General features: G+C 57.7%; 1 protein-coding gene across 1 annotated transcript; it reads left to right on the top strand.

Moving 5' to 3' along the window:
* Positions 1 to 8,757: 8,757 nt before the first annotated feature.
* On the top strand, positions 8,758 to 20,517 carry PRELP (proline and arginine rich end leucine rich repeat protein). The gene is made up of 3 exons (XM_036398580.2): positions 8,758 to 8,819; positions 15,311 to 16,256; positions 18,423 to 20,517. Exons 2-3 carry the CDS (start codon positions 15,326 to 15,328, stop codon positions 18,599 to 18,601), a joined length of 1,110 nt encoding a protein of 369 aa, XP_036254473.1. The 5' UTR covers positions 8,758 to 8,819; positions 15,311 to 15,325; the 3' UTR covers positions 18,602 to 20,517.
* Positions 20,518 to 21,697: the final 1,180 nt, after the last annotated feature.

Genomic DNA, 21,697 nt, shown 5'->3' with positions numbered 1-21,697 from the left:
GGGTATGCATCCCCAAAACCGGGTATGCATCCCCAAAACCGGGTGTGCATCCCCAGAACAGGGTGTTCATCCCCAAAACCAGGTGTTCATCCCCAAAACCAGGTGTTTATCCCCAAAACCAGGTGTTCATCCCCAGAATTGGATGTTTATCCCCAGAACTGGGTGTTCATCCCCAGAATTGAGTTTTTATCCCCAGAACAGGGTGTTTATCCCCAAGAACCAGGTGTTCACCCCCAGAACCGGGTGTTTATCCCCAAAACCAGAAGTTCATCCCTAGAACAGGGTGCTCACCCCCAGAACTGGGTGTTCAAGCCCAGAATTGGGTGTTTATTCCCAGAAACTTGGTGTTCATCCCCAGAGCTGGGTTTTTATCTTCAGAACCAGTTGTTCATCCCTAGAACGAGGTGTCCGCCCCCAGAACCGGGTGTTTCCCTTGGGAAGGGAAAAAGAAAGGGAAAATGAGGCAGGTGCAGGTGGCTTTGTCACCTTGCCGAGGTTTCCTTGGAGCCTGAGGGCCACCAGAGAGAATCCCCAAGGGATGGGGCTCAGGAATGCAGGGAGCTGGGAAGGGGACATGGCTGAGGCTGGGGACATCCAAGGAAAGGCGCCTCACGCCCCTGACCCCGAGATTCCCAGGGGTGGGATGAGCAGCACCTGAGGGAAATCCATGGGAGAGACCAAACACCCCGAGCTGCTCCAACTCAGCTCCTTTGGGATGGAAATTTCCACCTTCAGCTGAAATTCCTGCCAAATTCCAAGCCTGGGGGAAGTGGTGATGACCCAGGGCAGGTCTTCGCCCTGGGTGGGAGCATTTTTGGGATTTGGGGACACCTGGGACTTCAGGGAGTGGCTCCAGGTGAGATCTGAGTTTTGCCTGAAGGGCATCTTCAGTGTTGTGCTTTCTGTAAGCTACAAGAAGGTAAAATTTGGTGGGTGATTGGTCGATGATTTGTCATCATGGTTTGTATTTTTGTTTGGTTATTTTGGGGGGTTATTTCTGGGGTTAATTCTATGTTTGGGGGTGGTTGTGGAGTGATGATGATGGTTGATTGTTGGTTTTGATATTAGGAAATATAGAGGAAGGTTAATTGAAAGTGTACTGATGACAAGTGATTTGGATAAAGTAGAGATAAATGGTTTCATTATTTGACCAAAAAAAAAAAAGTCAAGATAAAAACAATGGATGCATAAAATGGAATTTAAACACTAGTTCCTAGTAAGTGATAAAATAATTAATATGTCTGGCAACCAATCATTTTAGCCAAGCTGGGGGTCCGTGGGGTGGGATTTGCTGTGGGAATCTCCATGTGAGGATTTTCAGGGCTCTGAAAGCCCAGGAGGATGGAAAGGGCAGGTCTGGGGGTGGCCTGCAGGACCAGCTGTTTACTGGGCTTGGGGAACGAGGGAGGAAATAACACAAAGCCCTGGGAGGATCTGCAAATTCCAGAGAGGACAGCGGGGTGAGACAAATCCACAGGAAGCACAAAAGGTCCAGAAGTTGGGAAAATGAGAACCAAATCCATCTGGAATGAACCCTGGAACAGCCACAGAGCCGACACAGGTGCCCTTTTTTGGGAAGGGGCTCCGTCAGCTCTAATCCCAGCTTCTCCAAGGATTTTGGCAGCTCCTGGGGCTGTTTTGGGACGGCCTCTGCCCAAACCCGGTGCTGGCAGGAGCCCCCTGAGCTGACCCTGGTTCCTGGCCACAGCCTGACTGTCCCGGGGGTGCCAGCTGGGATTGCAATTCCCGGGATAAAAACGTTCCCAGCCCAGCCCCGGGGCCAGGGAGGCACCTCAGGGGTGGAGGGTGGGTGACAGTCCCCTGTCCTCAATGGTTGTTACTGTCCTGGGGTGCAAAGGGGTGGGAAATAGGGGTGAAAACCATGGAATTCAACAGCTGGAATCTGGAGGCTGGAACCTGCTCCCTGCTGGGCAAACCCAAATTAATTTGGTTTTTTTTTGGGATGAGGAGCCTGTCCCCTTCTCCCCTGACCCTTTTCCTGTGCCCCACAAACCCCAGTGGGGTTCAGCACTTCCCTCCCCAGTCCCTGCAGGATCAGATGTGGGAATTCCCTGGAAAAAAAAAAAAAAAAAACAAAAAAAACAAAAAAACCAAAAAACCAACAACATTTCCTTGGCCATCCCAGCCCATCCCCGGGGCCAGGGAGGCACCTCAGGGGTGGAGGGTGGGTCACAGTCCCCTATCCTGGGTTGTTGTCTCTGGGGTGCAAAGGGGTGGGAAATAGGGGTAAAAACCATGGAATTCAACAGCTGCAGCTCTTGGTGGAATTTGGAGGCCAGAATCCTCTCCCTGCTGGGAAAACCTCAATTAATTTGGGGTTTTTTTTGGGATGAGAAACCTTTCCCCTCCTCCCCTGACCCTTTTCCTGCACCCCACAAATCCCAGTGGGGTTCAGCACTTCCCTCCCCAGTCCCTGCAGGATCAGATGTGGGAATTCCCTGGAATTCCCTGAGGAGCTGGGGGTGCTGGGATGCTCCAAAGGGGTCCCTGGAGCACCCCAAACCCTCTGGGCACTTCCAGGGCAGCGTCCCCTGGCGTGGGGTGGCCGAGGGTCAGCAGGGAAGGTTTAAAGGTGGAAATGGGGAAGGTTTAAGTGAACTCCCGAAGATTAAATTTGGGTTAATTGGGCCTTAATGGCTCTGCCACAAATTCCTCCTGGGAGCGCTCCCAGAGCTCCCTTGCTAATTAAACAACCTAATGAAGGGATTTGATTAAAGGCAGCGAAGTCCTCGTGGCTGCCCCGGTGCCTTGTAGGAACCTGGGAATAAAACCTGGGAATAAAACCTGGGAATACAGCCCGGGAATGCTGATTCCTCAGGGGCCAAAGTGCTTTAAACGCTGATTTTGCCGTGATTAATTGCCCTGGTCGCTGTTTGTCACCTGTGGGGACAGCCTGGCCCCTGCCCTGCTCGCCAAGGGCTGGGAATCAGGGACAGGCACGGAGATCAGGGGTTCTGTGGTTTTGTGGGGAATAAATCCAGGTTCTTTTCCTCCAGGAATGCCGCAGTCCCGGGCTGGAGCAGGGAGCAGGGAGAGATGGATGTCCTGGGAAGGGCAGGAACCAGAACCGAGGAGGCTCCAGCCTCGGCTCCCTTGTGCGGGGGGGAGCTGGAGGAGCAGCGGCAATTAACGGCAGTAATTAAAATAATTAAAGCCATCGATACCGAGGGTGTTGAGAAGAAGGGGGAGAGGAGGGTCCGGGCTGAGCGGGGGGAGCCGCGTGGGCAGCGGGGGGAGCGGGAGGAGCGCGGTGACCTCGGCGGGGACAGCGAGCGGCGATTCCCGAGCTCCGCCCGGGCCGGCTCTGAGTCAGCCCCGGGGCCGGGATGGGTGGAGGGAGCCGGGAGGGCGGAGATGTGAGGATGGGGGATGTGGGGATGCAGGAATCCTGCTCCAGGCTCAGGGATCCTGCTCCAGGCTCAGGGATCCTGCTCCAGGCTCAGGGGTCCCATTCCAGGCTCAAAGATCCCATTCCAAGCTCAGGAATTGTGCTCCAGGTTTAGGAATCCTGCTCCAGGCTCAGAAATCCTTTTCCAGGCTCAGGAATCCCATCCCAGGCTCAGGGATCCCATCCCAGACTTGGGGATCCCATTCCAGGCTCAGGGATCCTCCTCCAGGTTTAGGAATCCTGCTCCAGGCTCAGGAATCCTTTTCCAGGCTCATGGATCCCATTCCAGGCTCAGGGATCCCTCTCCATGCTCAGGGATCCCTTTCCATGCTCAGGGATCCTGCTCCAGACTCAGGGATGCTCAGGGATGCATGGGGATGCCAGGGAAGAAGGGATGGATATTTGGGATGCCTGGAATCTGCATGAAATTCCTCCTCCTCCTCCTCCCTGTGGATCCCTGCGCCGGGATAACCAAAGCACCACCGAGCCCGAGCTGAATTCCCAAATCCCAGCGCCTCTGGAGCGCTTTGTGGCCGGGTCAGCTTTGCCCCAGCCCCTTCCCCAGGCCATTCCCGGCTGCTTTAGGGCTGGGGAGGCGGTCAGGGATGGGTTCCCCCTCCCCATCTCCGCTCCCCGCGGCCCCAAAGCCGCCGCGTGAGGCGCGATCCGCTCGTTACATCCCGGAATTCTTTTCCCTTTCGCTCATTCCCAGCTCCAGAGCTTTTTTCCCGGAGCCAAGCCCTTGTCCCGGGCTCCCGGTGACGCCGTCCCGGCCCTCGGGATGCGGTTCTGGCGTGCGGGGGCTGCCGGAGGGGCCGGGTGGAGCTCGGGGGAAGCTGAGCGCGATTTTCCAGCCTGGCACCGCCCGGAACGCCCGGCAGAGCCCCGGGAAGGGCGGCACGGCCTCTCCCCACCGCATCCTGTGGGAATGGCGCCGTCCCGAACTGCAAGACATCCTTCTGGGGGATCCCTTCCCTTCCCTTCCCTTCCCTTCCCTTCCCTTCCCTTCCCTTCCCTTCCCTTCCCTTCCCTTCCCTTCCCTTCCCTTCCCTTCCCTTCCCTTCCCTTCCCTTCCCTTCCCTTCCCTTCCCTTCCCTTCCCTTCCCTTCCCTTCCCTTCCCTTCCCTTCCCTTCCCTTCCCTTCCCTTCCCTTCCCTTCCCTTCCCTTCCCTTCCCTTCCCTTCCCTTCCCTTCCCTTCCCTTCCCTTCCCTTCCCTTCCCTTCCCTTCCCTTCCCTTCCCTTCCCTTCCCTTCCCTTCCTCCTGCTCTTCCCCCCCCCCCCCCCTTTCCCTTTCTGAAATTCTTTTTCTTTTTTTTAGCTCTCCAAAGGGAATTTTGAAGATCTGGCCCTCAGAAAGATCCAGAAATCCCCTGGGTTTGTGGCACCGAGTGGAAGTTCAGCTTGGGACAGGGATAACACCAGGAATCCTCTCCCTGGAGCCAAATCAACATTTTAAACCCAATATTCCTGAGAAACCCAGGTTGGGATGTGGGGAAGGTGAGCCTGGTTTGGGGACAGCCCTTTGCTCTGGAAAATTCCCTTTCCTGAATCTCCTGGGGCTGGGATTGAGAGCTCCTGACACTTCCAGGACTGGGATCCACAACTCCTCGTGTCCTGTGGTGTCTCCAAGGCTGGGATTGGCAATTCCTGGTGTCCCCAGGGCTGGGATTGGCAATTCCTGGTGCTCCCAGTAGTTTATCCATGCAGGAAATCCATGAAAATCAGTTCCTGGGGAAGGGACTGCCGCACCTGACAGGAGCCACTGGGACCATGGTCCATGAGGGGTTTGGGATGGATGGAGAGCATGGAGGGGATGGAGAGGATGAAGATGGAGAGGATGAAGATGGGGAGGATGAAGGCTCTCCCTGTTTCCCAGCTGGAATAGTGGAGTCACAGTTGTGATGGGAACTCCCTGCTCCCACCCTGCCCTTGAACTCTGAGCTTGGCATAGCCAGAGTGACCATGGAATGTCCAGAGGGACCAGGACATGGCCAGAGTGACCATGGAATGACCAGAGGGACCAGGCAATGGTCAGAGCAATCAGAACATGACCAGAGTGACCAAGGAATGGCTGAAATTACCAGGAAATGGTCACAGTGACCAGGGAATGGTCACAGTGACCAGAACATGGCCAGAGTGACCAGGGAATGGTCACAGTGACCAGGGAATGGACAGAGTGACCAGGGAATGGTCACAGTGACCAGGGAATGGACAGAGTGACCAGAACATGGCCAGAGTGACCAGGGAATGGACAGAGTGACCAGGGAATGGTCACAGTGACCAGGGAATGGACAGAGTGACCAGAACATGGCCAGCGTGACCAGGGAATGGACAGAGTGACCAGGGAATGGTCACAGTGACCAGGGAATGGACAGAGTGACCAGAACATGGCCAGAGTGACCAGGGAATGGTCACAGTGACCAGAACATGGCCAGAGTGACCAGGGAATGGTCACAGTGACCAGGGAATGGACAGAGTGACCAGGGAATGGTCACAGTGACCAGGGAATGGTCACAGTGACCAGAACATGGCCAGAGTGACCAGAACATGGCCAGAGTGACCAGGGAATGGACAGAGTGACCAGTGCTCCAACCTCCCCATTCCTGGTGGGACACACTGGGATCCACCAGGACCCAAACTCCTCCGTGTCCCCCCATTCCCATCTCTGTCCCTCGTGCTGTGCTTGGTCCCCTTGGCCGTTCCCTCTGTCCTGGCCCTGTCCCCTGGCATTCCCAAGCTCTGGACATTCCCTTTCCCACCTCTGCCGCACCCAAGATGGCTTTGGCCCCAAATCCCTGTGGTACAAACCAGGAAAAAGGGGATCAACCACCAGGATGGCTGAAAATCCACATCAGAACCACCAGAACCGTGATGTCCCCAAGGCTGGGGACACACAGCCCCCCTTTCCCTGCAAGAGCAGGGCTGGATTTTACTCCAGACATGGAAAAAACGGTGCCCAGAGCCACGTCCGAGGGCTGAAAAATGTCAAAGGGCGCCTTTGAAGGTGGATCCGAAACTTGGCCGCGGCGGGGAGAGAATTCCTGCAGGGAGAAAATTCAACAAACAACGTCCCCTGGCCGAGAGCAGCGCTCGCCGTCGCCACCAGAGCGGCGGGGAGGGGTCGCTGCCACCCGAATTTGGAGCTTTCCCGGGCTGGGAGCGGCTCCGGAGGTCGGGCAGGGCAGGGAGGAGCTCTGGGATGTGGCACCTTTGCACGGCTGGCATCGCTTTAGTGCCAGGAACTGCCCCTTTGGCGCCTCAATTTCTCCATTTCCATGCCTGGCTGAGCAGCTGTGAATTAAAGGGAAAAAAAGAAAAAAAAATTAAAAAAATTTAAAAAACCAAACCAAAACAACCAAAAAAACCCCCAAAAAAACCCCCCCAAAAAACCAAACCAAACCAAACCAAACCAAACAGAAAAAACAACAACAAAAAAAACCCAAAAAAATCCAACCCCCCCCCCCCCAAAAAACCAAAAAAACCAAACCAAACCAAAGATAACCCCCCCAATGGAACATGTCCCCGTGGATTTGGGGATTTTTTGATTTTTGGACCGGTTTTGAAAGGAATTAGCATCAAATTCCAGCAGCATCTCCTTTCAAACAGCATCTCCTTTCCTTATTGATCCTGGTCCTTTTCCAGCTGGCAAACTCGAGCCTCCATCCCGACTTTTTGTTTAAACGGGCTGGAATTCCTCTGTGGGTCCTCTCGATGCCTTTTCCTGGCTCCCTCCCCATCTACCTGCTGGATTTCAGGCTTGGGATCGTCCTGCTCCGTCCCTCGGCAAGGAGCAATGCCCAGGTTTTGGGGCAAAAGGAAAAGCCCCGTGTTGGGGATAAATACATTTAAGGCAAAAGGGGCGGTGCAGAGAGGGGGGAATTTGGGGAAAAGCTCCGGTTCCGGCTGCCAGCCCGGTGTGGAAGGGCAGGAGCAGCCCCTCCTGGGTGGCTGCCAGCCCCTGGCACGGTCGGGGTTGGGATTTCGAGGAGCCAGAGCAGCTCGGGTTTCACGGTCCTGCTGCGGATGGAGACGGGGGGGACGGTGGAGAGGGAGGGAGGAGACCCCAGACCCCAAATCGTGGGGATTTCGGATCGGGATGGCGGTGGGAGGGCGATTCCCAGGGCTGGGGGGCTGCTCTGCCCCCTTGGATCCCACATTCCTGAGATTCCGGGGCAGGGATGGATCTGGGATAGCGATTCCCGGGGCTGGGGGGCTGCTCTGCCCCCATGGATCCCAAATCCCAAAGATTCTGGGACAGGGATGGGTGTGGGATGGCGATTCCTGGGGCTGGGGGGCTCCTGTGCCCCCCTGAATCCCACATCCCGGCGATTCCGGGGTTGGGATGGATCTGGGATGGCGATTCCTGGGGCTGGGGCGGTGCTCTGCCCCCATGGATCCCAAATCCCGGCGATTCCGGGTCAGGGATGGATCTGGGATGGCGATTCCTGGGGCTGGGGCGGTGCTCTGCCCTCATGGATCCCAAATCCCGGCGATTCCGGGATTGGGATGGATCTGGGATGGCGATTCCTGGGGCTGGGAGCTGCTGTGCCCACCCAGGACCCCTCGGAGCTCTGAACACGCAACAGGTCCCGAGTTCCTCCGAGCCCCTCGTGGACAAAAATGTCCCTTTTGGAGCAGAAACGTCCCCCCCGAGCCCTCCTGGCCGTGTCCCCTCGGTGCGTTTCTGTTTTCCAGCGGGCAGGGACACTCAGCTGGTGCCACCTCTGTGTCACCCCCACCCTGTCCTCACCAAGTGCCACCAGGATTTAAACCAAAGCTCCTCCTCGGCTGGCAGCAAAGCAACCCCTGCGCCCCATTTCCCAGGCTCCGTCTGCCCCGAGGGGCCGGGAATTCGGGGTGTGGGGACAGCCGGGTGTCCCTGCGGGTGGCGACAGGGGACAGCAGCCACCCCTCCGCAAACCTCCAGCCCGCTCCTGGGAAAGCGGAGCCGGCGGCGAGGGCAGGGCTTATTCCGTGATTAATTAGCTTTGTTTTGAAACAAGGAGCTGCCTCCGCAGCAGCAGCAGCAGCAGCAGGAGGAAGAGAAGGAGGAGGAGGAGGAGGAGGAGGAATTGTTGCCGTGCGCCGAGCCCGCCGCTCTCGGCTGCCAGAGAAAGACGTGATTGTTGTCAGCGTGCCTCGCTGCAGCCCTCCCAGTGCTCCCAGCCCTCCCAGTGCTCCCAGCCCTCCCTCCCAGCCCTCCGCCCCCCGCTCTCCCTCCGCTCCCAGCCACAAAACCCCCGCGCCCGGCCGGGCTCGCCCGTGGCGGAGCCGAGAGGAGGAGGAGGAGGAGGAGGAGGAGGAGGAGGAGGAGGTGGTGGTGGAGGAGGAGGAGGAGGGAGAGAGAAGCCAGAGAGAAACTTGTCTTGGGGATTAATAGGAGGCAGGAGGAGGGAGAGGTGCACACAGGTAAGCTCTGGGCAGGTGTTTCCCCCCCAGGCTCTTCTCACCTTGCCTGAGCCTCCCAGCCAGGACTCCACGATGCTCCTGCCCTCTCCGGCCTCCCTCCCATCCCCACAAACATCTGCTCTCCCTCCTTTCCCCCCTCTCCTCTTGGTTCCTCTGTCCTGCAGCGCTCTGGAGTCTTTGTTCTCTCTCTGCTCCGCTTCCAGGAGTTTCTGGGGTGGACGAGGGGGGGATTTGGGGGCTCTGGGGTCACAGGGAAGCCCGGGGGCTGTGACAGCGCTGCGGCCACTGCCAGGGGCTTTTGGGGGGACACGAGGTGCCCTTTGTGTGTCCCCCACACCCCAAAGCCCAGCACGTTCGGCTCTGCAGCCAAACTGGGGGCGCTGGGGGCCGGAACTGGGGGAACTGGGAGGGCTGCACAGCCCAGGGCAATCCCTGCCCTGGAAGCAGGAGGGAAAACAAGCGAGGAAAGGGAGAGGCTGAGGGGAGGAGGGACCCCTCCAGAGCCAGGAACGCCACCAGGAGCCTCCGGGGACATCGGGGCACCTCGTCCTGGGTTTGGGGGGGCTCTGGGGGGCTGCTCCCATGGAGCGGGAGCAGGGAATTTCGGACTGAGCCAGAGCGGGGTGGGAGCGAGCAGCCCCACAGCTCCAACGGGTGTTTTCTGCCCAAAATGTAGGTGGTAAAGCCTTTCTTTCCCGCCTGGATCGCACCGAACATTCCCAGGGAATGTAATCCCGCTTTTCCTGCCCGGAGCCAGCTCAGCTCCAGGTGGGAGGGGAGGCGCAGCCCCCTCCCCGCGGGGGTCGCGTTCGGAGCCGGCTCTTTGTCCCCGCTCCGCCAGCAGGAACAGGCGGGAAACGATGTTCGATGTTCGCCGAAATCCTGGGGGAAAAAAACCGGAGATTTGTTACTTGGAAGAGGCTGATCCCAATCCTGCCCTTGCCCGCCGGCTGGAGAGGTTTGGGGAAAAGCAGCTCCAAAGCAAAACATGGGAATTTATCCCCGCGGTGTGCGGCATGTGAGGGCTTAGAAACATCCTGGGGGTCCTGGCATCCTGCAATCCTGGGATTCTGGGATCCTGGGATTTTGGGATTCTGGGATCCTGGGACTTTGGGATTCTGGGATTCTGGGACTTTGGGATTCTGGGATTCTGCGATCCTGGGATCCTGGGATCTGCAGTCCTGGGATCCTGTGATCATGGGATCCTGGGATAACGGGATTCTAGGATCCTGGAATTTTGGGATTTTGGGTTTCTGCAGTCCTGGGATCCTGCAGTCCTAGGATTCTGCAATCCTTGGGATTCTGGGATCCTGCAATCCTTGGGATCCTGGGATCATGGGATCCTGCTATCCTGGCCGTACCTCATGTGGAGCCCAGGGCATCCCAGTGCCCTTTCCTGGCACAGCCAGAATGCGGGAATCGTGTCCCTGCTCCCCGGGGAATGAGGGATCAGCGCTTCCAGCCCGGGAAGAGATCAAAGCGCAGCCGTGGGAGGTTTCCCCTGCCCTTGGAAGAGGCTGGGGAGGAGGGAATGAGGCGTTGGAGCCGCTTCCCAGCCTGAGGGAGAAGCGGAACGAGGCGAGGCGGCTGCTTGGGGGGCGAGCGGGGCGTGCGTGGGGTCCGGGCCGGCGGCGCTTTGGCAGCCGGGATCCGCTTTTGTCCCTGTCCAGCCATTCCCACTGCGTGTGGCAGCGGGATCCGAGCCGGGAGTGACGCTGGGAAGGGTTGGGACACGCAGGGAGGGAGAAATTGCTGAGACCGAGAGAGCAGCGGGAAGGTGGGAGCAGAGGACAGGATGGGCCTTTGGGGAGGATCCTGGAGACACTGGGGACCTGGGAGCAAAGGATGGGATGAGCGTTTGGGGAGGATCCCAGGGTCTGTGGGGACCCGGGAGCAGGGGATGGGATGAATCTTTGGGAAGCATCCCGGGGTCTGTGGGGATCTGGGAGAAGAGGATGGGATGAGCTTTGGGAAGGATCCCAGGAACTCTGGGGACCCGGGAGCAAAGGACGGGATGATCCCGGGGTCTCTGGGGACCCTCCTGGCAGGAGCCCCGCGCTGTTGTCGCCGTGTCCTGGCTGAGCTGTGGCAAGTGTCACCCGCCCCAGCAAGGACACAGCGCCATCCCAGCGGGAACGGGGCAGGACTGAGTGTCCTGGCGGGTGTCACCCATCCCTGCATGGACACAGCGGGAACGCGGCAGGACCCAGCCCCAGCTCCAGCCCGGCTCCGCTGCTCGCTGGGAAAGGGCTGGGAAAGGGCGAGAACCGCGGGGTTGTTGCATCAGGGCTGCGCTTCCCAAGGGACCCCGGTGATGCCCGGGTGACAGCCTGGCTGCCCTGGCCCTTTTTCCACGATTCCCAGCGCTCCAGAGGCACTGGATGACGAGCTCCGTGCTGGGCCAGGCTCTCGCAGAGACACGAGCGGTGCTGGACGCGAGGGAAGCCAAGGAAGGAGCTTTGCCCGATCCTTGTGGTTATTTTTATCTCGTTCTGCTCCGACATTCCCGTTCCCAGGCTGGAAGGGGCTTTTCCCCCTCCAGGGCTGATGGGAATTGCGGGAATGTGCGAGAGGAGCTAACAACGAGCTGGAAAGGGGCCCTGCTCCACTCATCCAGGCTTTTCCTGCCTCTCCCAGAGTTTAAATTCCCTTTATCCCTCTGCGGGAGCGGGATCTTGGGCAAATACCGGGATCCAGCTGCTCCCTCTCCCCTCACCGCTGCAGGAGGCACCCGAGGGACATGGCGGGGACTTGGCCCGTGGCAAATCCCCCTCGGTGACCTTTGCACGGCTCCCTCTCGCCCCGGGGTGGCGGCTTCTCCCTGCCCTTGGCGCCCGTCCCATCCCGGGGCTGGCAGCCAGCGCCGCTGGGAGCTGGGGGTTACTGGGATGCAGGGAAGAGAAACTATGTGCAGAGCAAACCCCAGTGGCATTCGGGGCTGGAATTTCCAGCTGTTGCACCGCTTTTTTTTTTAAATTTTTTTTTTTGTCCATTGTAACCGGGATGGCTGAGGAAGCAGCTGCCTCCTTCTGGGAAAAACCCCGGGATCTGTTGGGTGCCTTGGCCTTGCAGAGCGAGGAGGTGTCAGCACTGGTTTTATCCATGAATTGAGCCTTTTTTCCACGCCAGACCGTCGGTTTCCTGAATTCCTCCGTTGCTCCATGACTTAACTTTGTTCCAGTGGCGCGGATTCCTTGTGGGCAGCTGGAATGGAGCTGTCCCATAGGCTGGCAGGGCAGGGGCTGTGCTGGGGCTCGGGTTGGAGTAGGGGTGGGATTTGGGAATTCTGCTCCTGGAATTCATGCCAGTAAATCCAACTGGGTGGAGAACAGATTTCCAGCTTTTCCTGGGAGAGCTGGCTTGGAATCTTCCAGCAATTGTGATGTTGTGGTGGCCTCGGGCTCGTTGAATCCCTGGGGTTTTTTTTGGGAATGTCGCTGCTTTCCTGCAGTTTGCTTGGAACAAAAAAAAAAGTGGGTCCTGCTTTCCCCAGGCAGGCTGGGGCCCAGCACCCCAGGGGAAGGGTGGTGGCAGTGTCACAGGGCTGGGACAGTCCCCACAGGGTGGGTAAAAGGGGTGGTGTCACCCTCCCACCACTGCCCGTCCGTGCCTACAGAATTCCACAGGATGTTGTCACTCTCCAGCCAGAATTCCTGGCCTGGCTGGCTGCTCCTGCTCTGTGCTGAGTCCCCAAACGTCTGGGATGTCAAATCACCAGCAGGGTGACAGCACTGCCCCGTCCCCCACCCTGCTGGGGCATTGCTGGGTGGCCTGAGCGGATCCAACACCTGGATCACAGTGTGGAATATTGTGTCCTGGATGGAAGAGCAGCTCCCAGCTGGAATGGTCACCTCCCAGCTGGAATGGTCACCTCCCAGCTGCTCCCTCCCCTCTGCGCTGGGCCAAGCTCTGACCTCAGCCCCCGCTGCTCCCTTGGGTGCTTGTGGGGGTTAAAATCCAGGTTCTGGAGCAGAGGAAAAACCCCATGGAAAGCTCTGAGACAGCACAGAGTGAGATCCGTGTGGTGTGGCCGGGGAAGGAGCGGGATGCTGCCAGAATGGGAAGGGCACTGCACAAACAGCCCATCCCTGCCATGGATTTTCCCATTTTCCTGTCACCAAACGCGGAATGCAGGGACAGGATCACATCCATCCCCGAGCAGGACCTGCTGCAGCTTTGCTGGGCTCAGGATCCGGCAGCTCTGGGCTCTGCTGGCTCCTTCCCTGCTCCTCCCTTCCCCCAGCGAGATGCCAGAGCCCTGATGGAAAGCAGCCGGCCCGGGAGGCGTGCGGGGTTAACCGGAGCCAGATGGGAGCCGGCAGGAACAGGCTGGGCCTGCAGGAGGGGCGAAAACAGGATCTTTTCCTGGAGAAAGTCAATTCCTTGGAGCCCCAGGAAAGCGTGGGATGGCTCCAAAGGGAGCTGGGGCTGGCAGAGGTGGCCCTGGAAGAGGATGGGCCAGAGGGTCCCTGCGGTTCCCGGGTTGGGTGGGGGGTTTTGTCCCTTCAGGGATGATGGAAATTGGGGGTTCTGGGTATGAGGAGAGCTGGCAATGGGCTGGAAGGGGAGGATGGGCAGCCCACCCCACTCTGCTGTGCTGGATGTGCTGGATTTCCCCCCAAAATTGGCACCGGCAGCTCCAGCACCTCCAAAGGCTTCTCCCATCTCAGCCGCACTTTCCCTTCCTCCTCTGGTTTCCCTCATTTTCCTCCCTCTCCTCTGTCTCCCTGCTCCTTCCCGCCCTCCCTCTGCCTTGCTCTGGCGATGAATCCCCCTGGGAAGAGCCTGGTGAGCCCCCAGGGTGCATTGCCAGGAATCCCACCCCGATCCCAGCCTGCTCCGGCGGTGGGAACACCCAAACCCCACCTGCACGGAGCCTCTCTGCTGGATCCCTCCCCTCTCCGAGGCAGCAGCTGGAGAATTCCCAGGAAATCCGGCAAGGATGAGCAGGGGCTGCTGTTCCAGGCAGCAGCAGGGATGGTTCAGGGTGAGCAGGAGCCAGGGAGGAGGGAGAGGTGGCCAGGGATGATGTCCAGGAGAAACTTCCTGGCTTGGAGCACACAGACCTCACCTGATCCCTCCCAGTCTCCCGCTGTGACTCGTCCCAAATCAGCAGCGGGGCTGGATGGGTTCTGTGGGCAGCACAGGGAGCTGTGGATCCAAACCCCTGTGCTGTTCCAGCCTTGGGAGTGCCCTTTGCATCCCAGGGCTGGCAGAGGGGCTGCTCCTCGCCCCGAGTCACCCATCTCTGCTGCCCTGTTCACCTCTGCACCTCTGCCGTGTTCCTGGCGCTTTTCCAGAGCCAATTTCCTGTGGAATCATTGATTTGCTGCCCCAAGTGCCAAATGAAACCAAATCCATCCAGGAGTCTGAAGGGCTGATCCATCCTTTGGGAAGAGAGGATGGAAGTGGCCTCTGGGGAGGGCCCAGGTGCTGCGGGGTGGGAAAATGAAACAAAAACCCAAATTAAAAAAAAAAAAAAGGCAAACAACAACAACAACAACATTCCCCATGGACAAGAGGGATCCCATGGATAATGGTGAATGAGAGAAGGATCCCATGGATAATGGTGAGGCAGGGAGAGGAATTCCATGGACAGTGGTGAATGAGAGAGGGATCCCATGGATAATGGTGAGCTAGAGAGATCCCATGGATAATGAATGAGATAGGAATTAATGTAAAATAATGAGTGAGAGAGGAATTCCATGCATAATGGTCAATGAGAGGGATCCTATGGATAACGGGTGAGCCAGAGGGATCCTATGGATAGTGATGAATGAGACAGGAATTCCATGGATAGTGGTGGGGAAGGGAGAAGAATTCCATGGATAATGGTGAATGAGAGGAATTCCATGGATAATGATGAGCCAGGGAGAGGAATTCCATGGACAGCAGTGAGCCAGGGACAGGGAGATCAGCGACTCCTGCTCTGGGGAAGGGTTGGATTGGAAGACAACTCCCGATAGGAAGGGGAGATGAACGCAGGCAGCAGAGACAAGGGATAAAGCCCTGAGGGATAAACCCCTGTGTGCCACCGCGGGGAGGTGACAACCCCTCAACCAACCCCTCCCCAGCCTGTGACCGTGTTCACAGGGGTCCCAGGATGAGGGAAGAGATGAGGATCTGACTCCATGTTTCAGGAGGCTTGATTTATTATTTTATGATATATATTACATTAAAATTATACTAAAAGAATAGAAGAAAGGATTTCATCACAAGGCTGGCTAAGAATAGAAAAGGAAAGAATGAATAACAAAGGCTTGTGGCTCAGACTCTCTGTCTGAGTCAGCTGGACTGTGATTGGCCATTAATTAGAAACAACCACATGAGACCAATCCCAGATGCACCTGTTGCATTCCACAGCAGCAGATAACCATTGGTTACATTTTGTTCCTGAGGCCTCTCAGCTTCTCGGGAGGAAAAATCCTAAGGAAAGGATTTTCCACAAAAGATGCCTGTGACACCCAACCCCTCTGCTCGTGTCCCTGCAGGAAAACACCCGGACCATGAGGGCGGCCCTGGCGTTCCTCCTCCCGCTGGCGCTGGCGCTGGTGGCGAGCGGGCAGCGCCGCAAACCCCCCCGCAGACCCACCCGGCCTCCCCTGCCCTTCGAGGAGCCCGTGGAGCCCACGGAGCTGCCCCCTCCCCTCCCTCCGGGCCCTCCGTCCGTGTTCCCCGACTGCCCTCGGGAGTGCTACTGCCCGCCCGACTTCCCCTCGGCGCTGTACTGCGACAGCCGCAACCTGCGCACGGTGCCGCTGATCCCGGCGCGCATCCACTACCTGTACCTGCAGAACAACTTCATCGCCGACCTGCCCGAGGAGTCCTTCCGCAACGCCACCGGCCTCAAGTGGGTCAACCTGGACAACAACCGCATCCGCAAGGTGGACAGGAAGGTGCTGGAGAAGCTGGAGAACCTCATCTTCCTCTACATGGAGAGGAACCAGCTGAAGGAGGTGCCCGCCTTCCTGCCGCCCAACCTGGAGCAGCTGAGGCTCAGCAGGAATCAGATCTCCAAGATCCCCGCTGGGGTCTTCAACAAGCTGGAGAACCTGGTGCTGCTGGACCTGCACCACAACAAGCTGAGCGACGGCGTCTTCAACAAGAACACCTTCAAGGGGCTCAAGAACCTCATGCAGCTCAACCTGGCGCACAACATCCTGAGGAAGATGCCCCCCGGCGTGCCCAGCGCCATCCACCAGCTCTTCCTGGACAGGAACAACATTGAGGACATCCCCAGTGATTATTTCAAGGAGTTTCCCAACCTGGCTTTCATCCGGCTCAACTACAACCAGATCTCGGATAAGGGGCTGCCCAAAAATTCCTTCAACCTCACCAACCTGCTGGTGCTGCACCTGGCCCACAACAAGCTCACCAACGTGCCCTTCATCAGCCCCAAGCTGGAGCACCTCTACCTGAACAACAACTCCATCGAGAGTGAGTGCCACGGGTTTTTTTTTGGGGGAGAAAAACCTTGGAAAAGTAATTTCTCACCTGGTGGGATGTGATCGCTTCAAAGGGGTGGGATGAGGTGGGAGCTGCAGGGATGGAGGGGGGATCTGGGTGGAAGGGGAGGAGCAGAGTGAATCCCCCCTGGTGCTGCAGGACTTTTCCCAGCTGTGTTCTGTGGAGCTGCCTGCCCTTGGAAAGGCTCTTCCCCTGGCAGAATCAGGATATTTAACAAGGAGAGTCTGGGCACAGGTTTTAGGGACAGATGCCAAACACACAGCTCGGAATGGTGAGGGAACATCCCAGAGAGGGGAAGGAACAGGGAGAACAAGGCTGCCATGGAGGCAGAGCAGCCAGGGCTGTCCCACACCATCCCAGGGAAATCCAGCTGCAATTCCACGGCAGAGGAGCCTGGGAAGTGCGGAAACAGAGCGGGCACAGAGGAGGAGACAGAATCCCACTGCATTCCCATTCAGCTTTCCAGTGCCTAAAGGGGCTCCAGGAGAGCTGGAGATGGATTTGGGATGAGGGATGGAGGAACAGGGCACAGGGGATTGCTTCCCAGAGGGCAGGGATGGATGGGATATTGGGAAGGAATTCTTCTCCGGGAGAGAGGTGAGGAGATGGGATGGAATTCCCAGAGAAGCTGTGGCTGCCCCATCCCTGGAAGAGTCCAAGGCCAGGCTGGATGGGGCTTGGAGCAGCCTGGGGTAGTGGAAGGTGCCCCTGGGTGATCTTTATGGTCCCTTCCAACCCAAACCATCCCAGCATTCCAGGATTCCTGGTCTCCCCAGATGTTTCTGCTGTTGGAGCGCCAGGACCCTGCTGCGATCTCATCTGGCTCCAGCGCTCCTTAATCTGAATTTTAATCAAACACCCCCAAATCTGAGCCAGGAGGGGACCTTGTGGTGCAGGTGGTGACCCCTGCTGCCTTCCCACACCCCCAGCATCCAAGTCCTGCTGGCGTTTTCCATGGAGAGAAATCCAGTGCCCGCCCTGACCCAGCTTTTCCTCTTTTCCTGTTTTCCCTGGTTTTTCGAAGGTTCCCATCCCTGGAGCTGGGTGCTGACATCACAATCCCGGGGTTTATTTTCCATGAGGAACGCCCCTGGGCCGGGCAGGGACAGGTGGAATCCCACAGGGGGGCAGCGAGCCGGGTGCTGGCGTTATCTCCGGTGTGACAGGGCTGGAGCGGGACTCCTGGATGGTTTTTTTGGGAAGCTCGGGGCCGGCTCGGCAGGTTCCGGGGGCGGGGTGGTCCCTTCTGTCTCCCGAATGCCGCCGCATCCCGAGCTGTGCTCCCGAGGAACGTGACCTACTTCGCTCCTCATCAAAAGCCACATTTTCCATCTGGCTGGGGCTTTGAACAGCCTGGGATTGTCCCTTTTGGCGGCAAAACAACCCCAGTTTGGGGTTCAATAGCAAGGGGGGGTTCAAAAATCCCTGTCCTCATTCCCTTCTCCCAAACCTGCATCCCACTCTTCCTCTTTTCCATATTCCCTTCTCCCTAACCCTCATCCAACTGGTCCTCCTGCCCACATTCCCTTTTCCCTAACCCAAATCCCACTGCTCCTCTGCTCCACATTCCCCTATCCCTAACCTGTATCCCACTGCTCCTCATGTCCACGTTCCCTTTTCCCAAACCTGCATCCCACTCTTCCATTTCTCCACATTCCCTTTTCCCTAACCCCCATCCCGTTCTTCCTCCTGCCCACATTCCCCTTTCCCTGACCTGAATCCCACTGCTCCTCCTCTCCACATTCCCTTTTCCCTAACCCACTGCTCTTCCTGTCCTCATTCCCTTTTCCCAAACCTGTATCCCACTCTTCTACTTCTCCACATTCCCTCTTCCCTAACCCACATCCTGCTTGTCCTCATGTCCCTTCCCTTTTCCCTAACCCTCATCCCACTCTTCCACTTCTCCACATTCCCCTTTCCCTAACCCACATCCCTCTGTTCCTCCTCTCCACATTCCTCTTTTCCCTAACCCACATCCCTCTGTTCCTCCTCTCCACATTCCCCTTTTCCCTAACCCACATCCCTCTGTTCCTCCTCTCCACATTCCCCTTTTCCCTAACCCACATCCCTCTGTTCCTCCTCTCCACATTCCCCTTTTCCCTACCCCTCACCCCTGTGTGTCCCCTGTCCCCGCAGAAATCAACGGCACGCAGATCTGCCCCACCTCGCTGATGTCCATCCAGGATTTCTCTCCCTCGGACCTGGACAGCGTCCCCCGGCTGCGCTACCTGCGGCTGGACGGGAACCTGCTGAAGCCGCCCATCCCTCTGGACCTGATGCTGTGTTTCCGCCTGCTGCAGTCCGTGGTGTTTTAGCCCTGCCCCGCCTCTCCCAGGCCCGGCTTTGCTCGGACTTTTCAGACACGTGGGACCCTCTCTCCTCCCTCTCCCCCCGCTCACTGCCCGCCTCCATCCCTCTTCCCGTTCCCCCCTTCTCCTGCCCTGCGGGGACGCCGGTGGCTCCTTGGGGACCGCTCTCCGCCGTGTCCCAGTGTCACCCCCGGTCACAGCTCGCTGTCCTTGTCCCCCGGTTCTGTCTCTCCCTTGGTGCCCCGCAGGGTTTGGGGTCGGTCCGGATGGAGCCGCTGGGCTCGGGGCGTGGCCAGCACCGGGAACCATTCCCGGTGGGTTTTGGAGCTGGGATGGGATGAACTGGAGCTGAGGGTGGTGGGATCCGTGGAATTGCAGGGAGGATGGACAACCAGGCCATGCCAGGGGATGGGGACACTCCTGTCACCCTTCTGGAGAGCTCTGGCTCCACATTTCTCCAGAGGAGGAGGATCTAAATCCCTCCTGGAGCTGTGGATGTGCGGGGATGGAGCAGGGAGGGGGTCCTGCCCCTGTGTGGGGGGGGGCACCTTCCCACCCCCCCTGGGCAGGGGCAGACCCTGCCTGGCTTCAAATCCCCATCCCAGCACTGGCCCATGGGGCCACAGCCCCATCCCAACATCCCACATCCACACCCATGGGGCCACAGCCCCATCCCAACATCCCACATCCACACCCATGGGGCCACAGCCCCATCCCAACATCCCACATCCACACCCGTGGGGCCACAGCCCCATCCCAACATCCCACATCCACACCCATGGGGCCACAGCCCCATCCCAACATCCTGCATCCACATCCATGGGGCCACAGCCCCATTCCAGTGTCCTACATCCTTCCCTCTAAAATCTGGGATCAAGGGCCATATCCATGGGGCCACAGCCTCATCCCAAAATTCTGAATCCTTCCCTCTAAGCTGGAGGGATACAGGGCCACATAAATGGGGCCCCATCCCAACATCCTGCATCATTCCCTGTAAAATCTTCGTATGTAGAACCACGTCCATGAGGACACAGCCCCATCCCAACCTCCTGAATCCTTCCCTGTAAAATCTGGGATCAAGGGCCACATCCATGGGGTCACAACCCCGTCCCAAAACCCTGCATCATTCCCTGTAAAATCAGATCTGTGGGGTCACAGCCCCATCCCAAAACCCTGCACCCTTCCCTCTGAGATCAGAGGCTCCAGGGCCACATCCACGGCTCAGTTTCTCTCTGGAGCCAATCACACATGGCTGGGCTTTGCCTTTTTTTTTTTTTTTTAATTAGAAATAAAAGGAAGGGAGAAGAAAAGGGAAGAATCATCCTTTGGAAGGGCTATTTTTTATCCCTGCTCTTCCCCATCCCCACATGTATCGCTTTCCCCCCCCGATAGCTGTACCTGCATTTATTGGGTGTCCGGGTTTAGGGGGGATTATTCTCTTCTTTTCTTCCTGAGTCTCAGGATTTGGATTTAAAGGCCGAGCATTAGAGAGGAAAAAAAAAAAAAAATCAAAATCCAACTGCAATGAGCATTAAATAAACCAAAGAAAGCTCCTTTGTGCCCAGCCAGCAGAACTGACCCTTCCCAGGACGGCCACGGACGGGCACCGTGTCCTCCTCCCTGCAGCTGGCACAGGGATGCTCCCCTTTTGCCATTAATTAAAACCTCCTGCTAATTAAGGAGGGTTTTCCCTGACGATAAAATCTCCTTTGCAGCTCTCCCTGCAGTTGGGTGGGGACAGGTTTCAGCCCTAAACCCGGACGGAGCCCCCCTGGATTTATATATATTTATATCTGATGTGTATATAGACTGGTAGAATGTACAGATATTCCCAAAGCCACCTGCACCTCCCAACCTGGCAATTTTATGGGATTCTCACTCCCACTCCCTGCAGCAGTGGAAATAAAATCATTCACAAGGGATCCTGAGCCTCTCCCTGGTCCATGCTCACCTTCCTCAGGTGCTGCTTCATCCAAAATTTCCTTGCATGGGGATCACTCTCCCAGTGGTTTTGGGGTTTTGGGGGGGTTTGGGGTTTTGGCTGGAGTGATGCTGAATTTGGGAAGGAATTCTTGGCTGGGATGGAATTCCCAGAGAATCCCTGGATTCCAAAGGGGGACCAGCCTGGGCTGTGGAAGGTGTCCCTGCCCATGGGATGGGATTTGATCCCAAACCTTGAACCCAAATCATGGGATGGGATTTGATCCCAAATCCTTGAACCCTGAATCCTTCCCTGTAAAATCTGGGATGCAGGGGCACATCTGTGGGATAACAGCGCCATCCCAAAATCCTGCACTTTTCCCTGTAAAATCTGAGGATTCAGGGATACATCCATGGGATTACAGCCCCAATCCCAAAATCCTGAATCCTTCCCGGTAAAATATGAGGATTCAGGGATCCATCCATGGGGTCACAGCCCTATCCCAAAATCCTGCTCCTTTCCCTCTAAAATCTGGGATTAAGAGCCACATCTATGGGGTCACATCCCATTCCAAGCATCCTGAATCCTTCCCTGTAAAATCTGAGGATGCAGGGACACATCTGTGGAGCCACAGCTCCATCCCAGCATCCTGAATCCTTCCCTGTAAAATCTGAGGATGCAGGGACACATCTGTGGAGCCACATCCCCATCCCAGCATCCTGAATCCTTCCCTGTAAAATCTGAGGATTCAGGGCCCCTTCCATGGGGTCCCAGCCCGGCAGCAGCAGCGGGATCGGCTCGGGCTGTCCCCACACGAGCGGGGTGGGCAGTGGCAGCGGCTCCTCCTCCTCCTCTTCTTCCTCCTCCTCCTCCTCCTCCTGCGCGGCCCCTGCGCCGCTGCCGCTGCCCCCCGCGAATGCCGAGCGGAGCGGGGGAAGGTGTGAGGGCCCGGGGGTGCCGAGCGGGTTTGTGCGCGTTCGTGGCGTGCAGAGCGCGCACGCACCCTCCTCCCCCTGCGATCCCCCTGTTTTATAACCCCGCTGCGAATCCCCCACTGCCAGGGCGGGTTCGGGGCCATCTCCCCACCGTACCCCAATGAGGGGAGCAGTGCTGAGCCCCCCCTGCACCCACAGCGGCTTCCCCTCCCCAAAAAACCCCAAATCCACCCCAGAGAGTGAAGG

Source organism: Molothrus ater, chromosome 25 (assembly GCF_012460135.2).
Source record: "Molothrus ater isolate BHLD 08-10-18 breed brown headed cowbird chromosome 25, BPBGC_Mater_1.1, whole genome shotgun sequence".
In the NCBI taxonomy this organism is placed as follows: Eukaryota; Metazoa; Chordata; class Aves; order Passeriformes; family Icteridae; genus Molothrus; species Molothrus ater.
The sequence above is the reverse complement of the archived record's forward strand: the minus strand, read 5'-3'. Positions and strand labels throughout refer to the sequence as shown.

What these genes read in the sequence shown, in the direction of transcription:
- PRELP (XM_036398580.2), top strand. Translation starts at nt 15,326, where the DNA reads ATGAGGGCGGCCCTGGCGTTCCTCCTCCCGCTGGCGCTGGCGCTGGTG. An exon ending in GAACAACAACTCCATCGAGA is followed by an intron (nt 16,257 to 18,422) that starts GTGAGTGCCACG and finishes CTGTCCCCGCAG; the next exon opens with AAATCAACGGCACGCAGATC.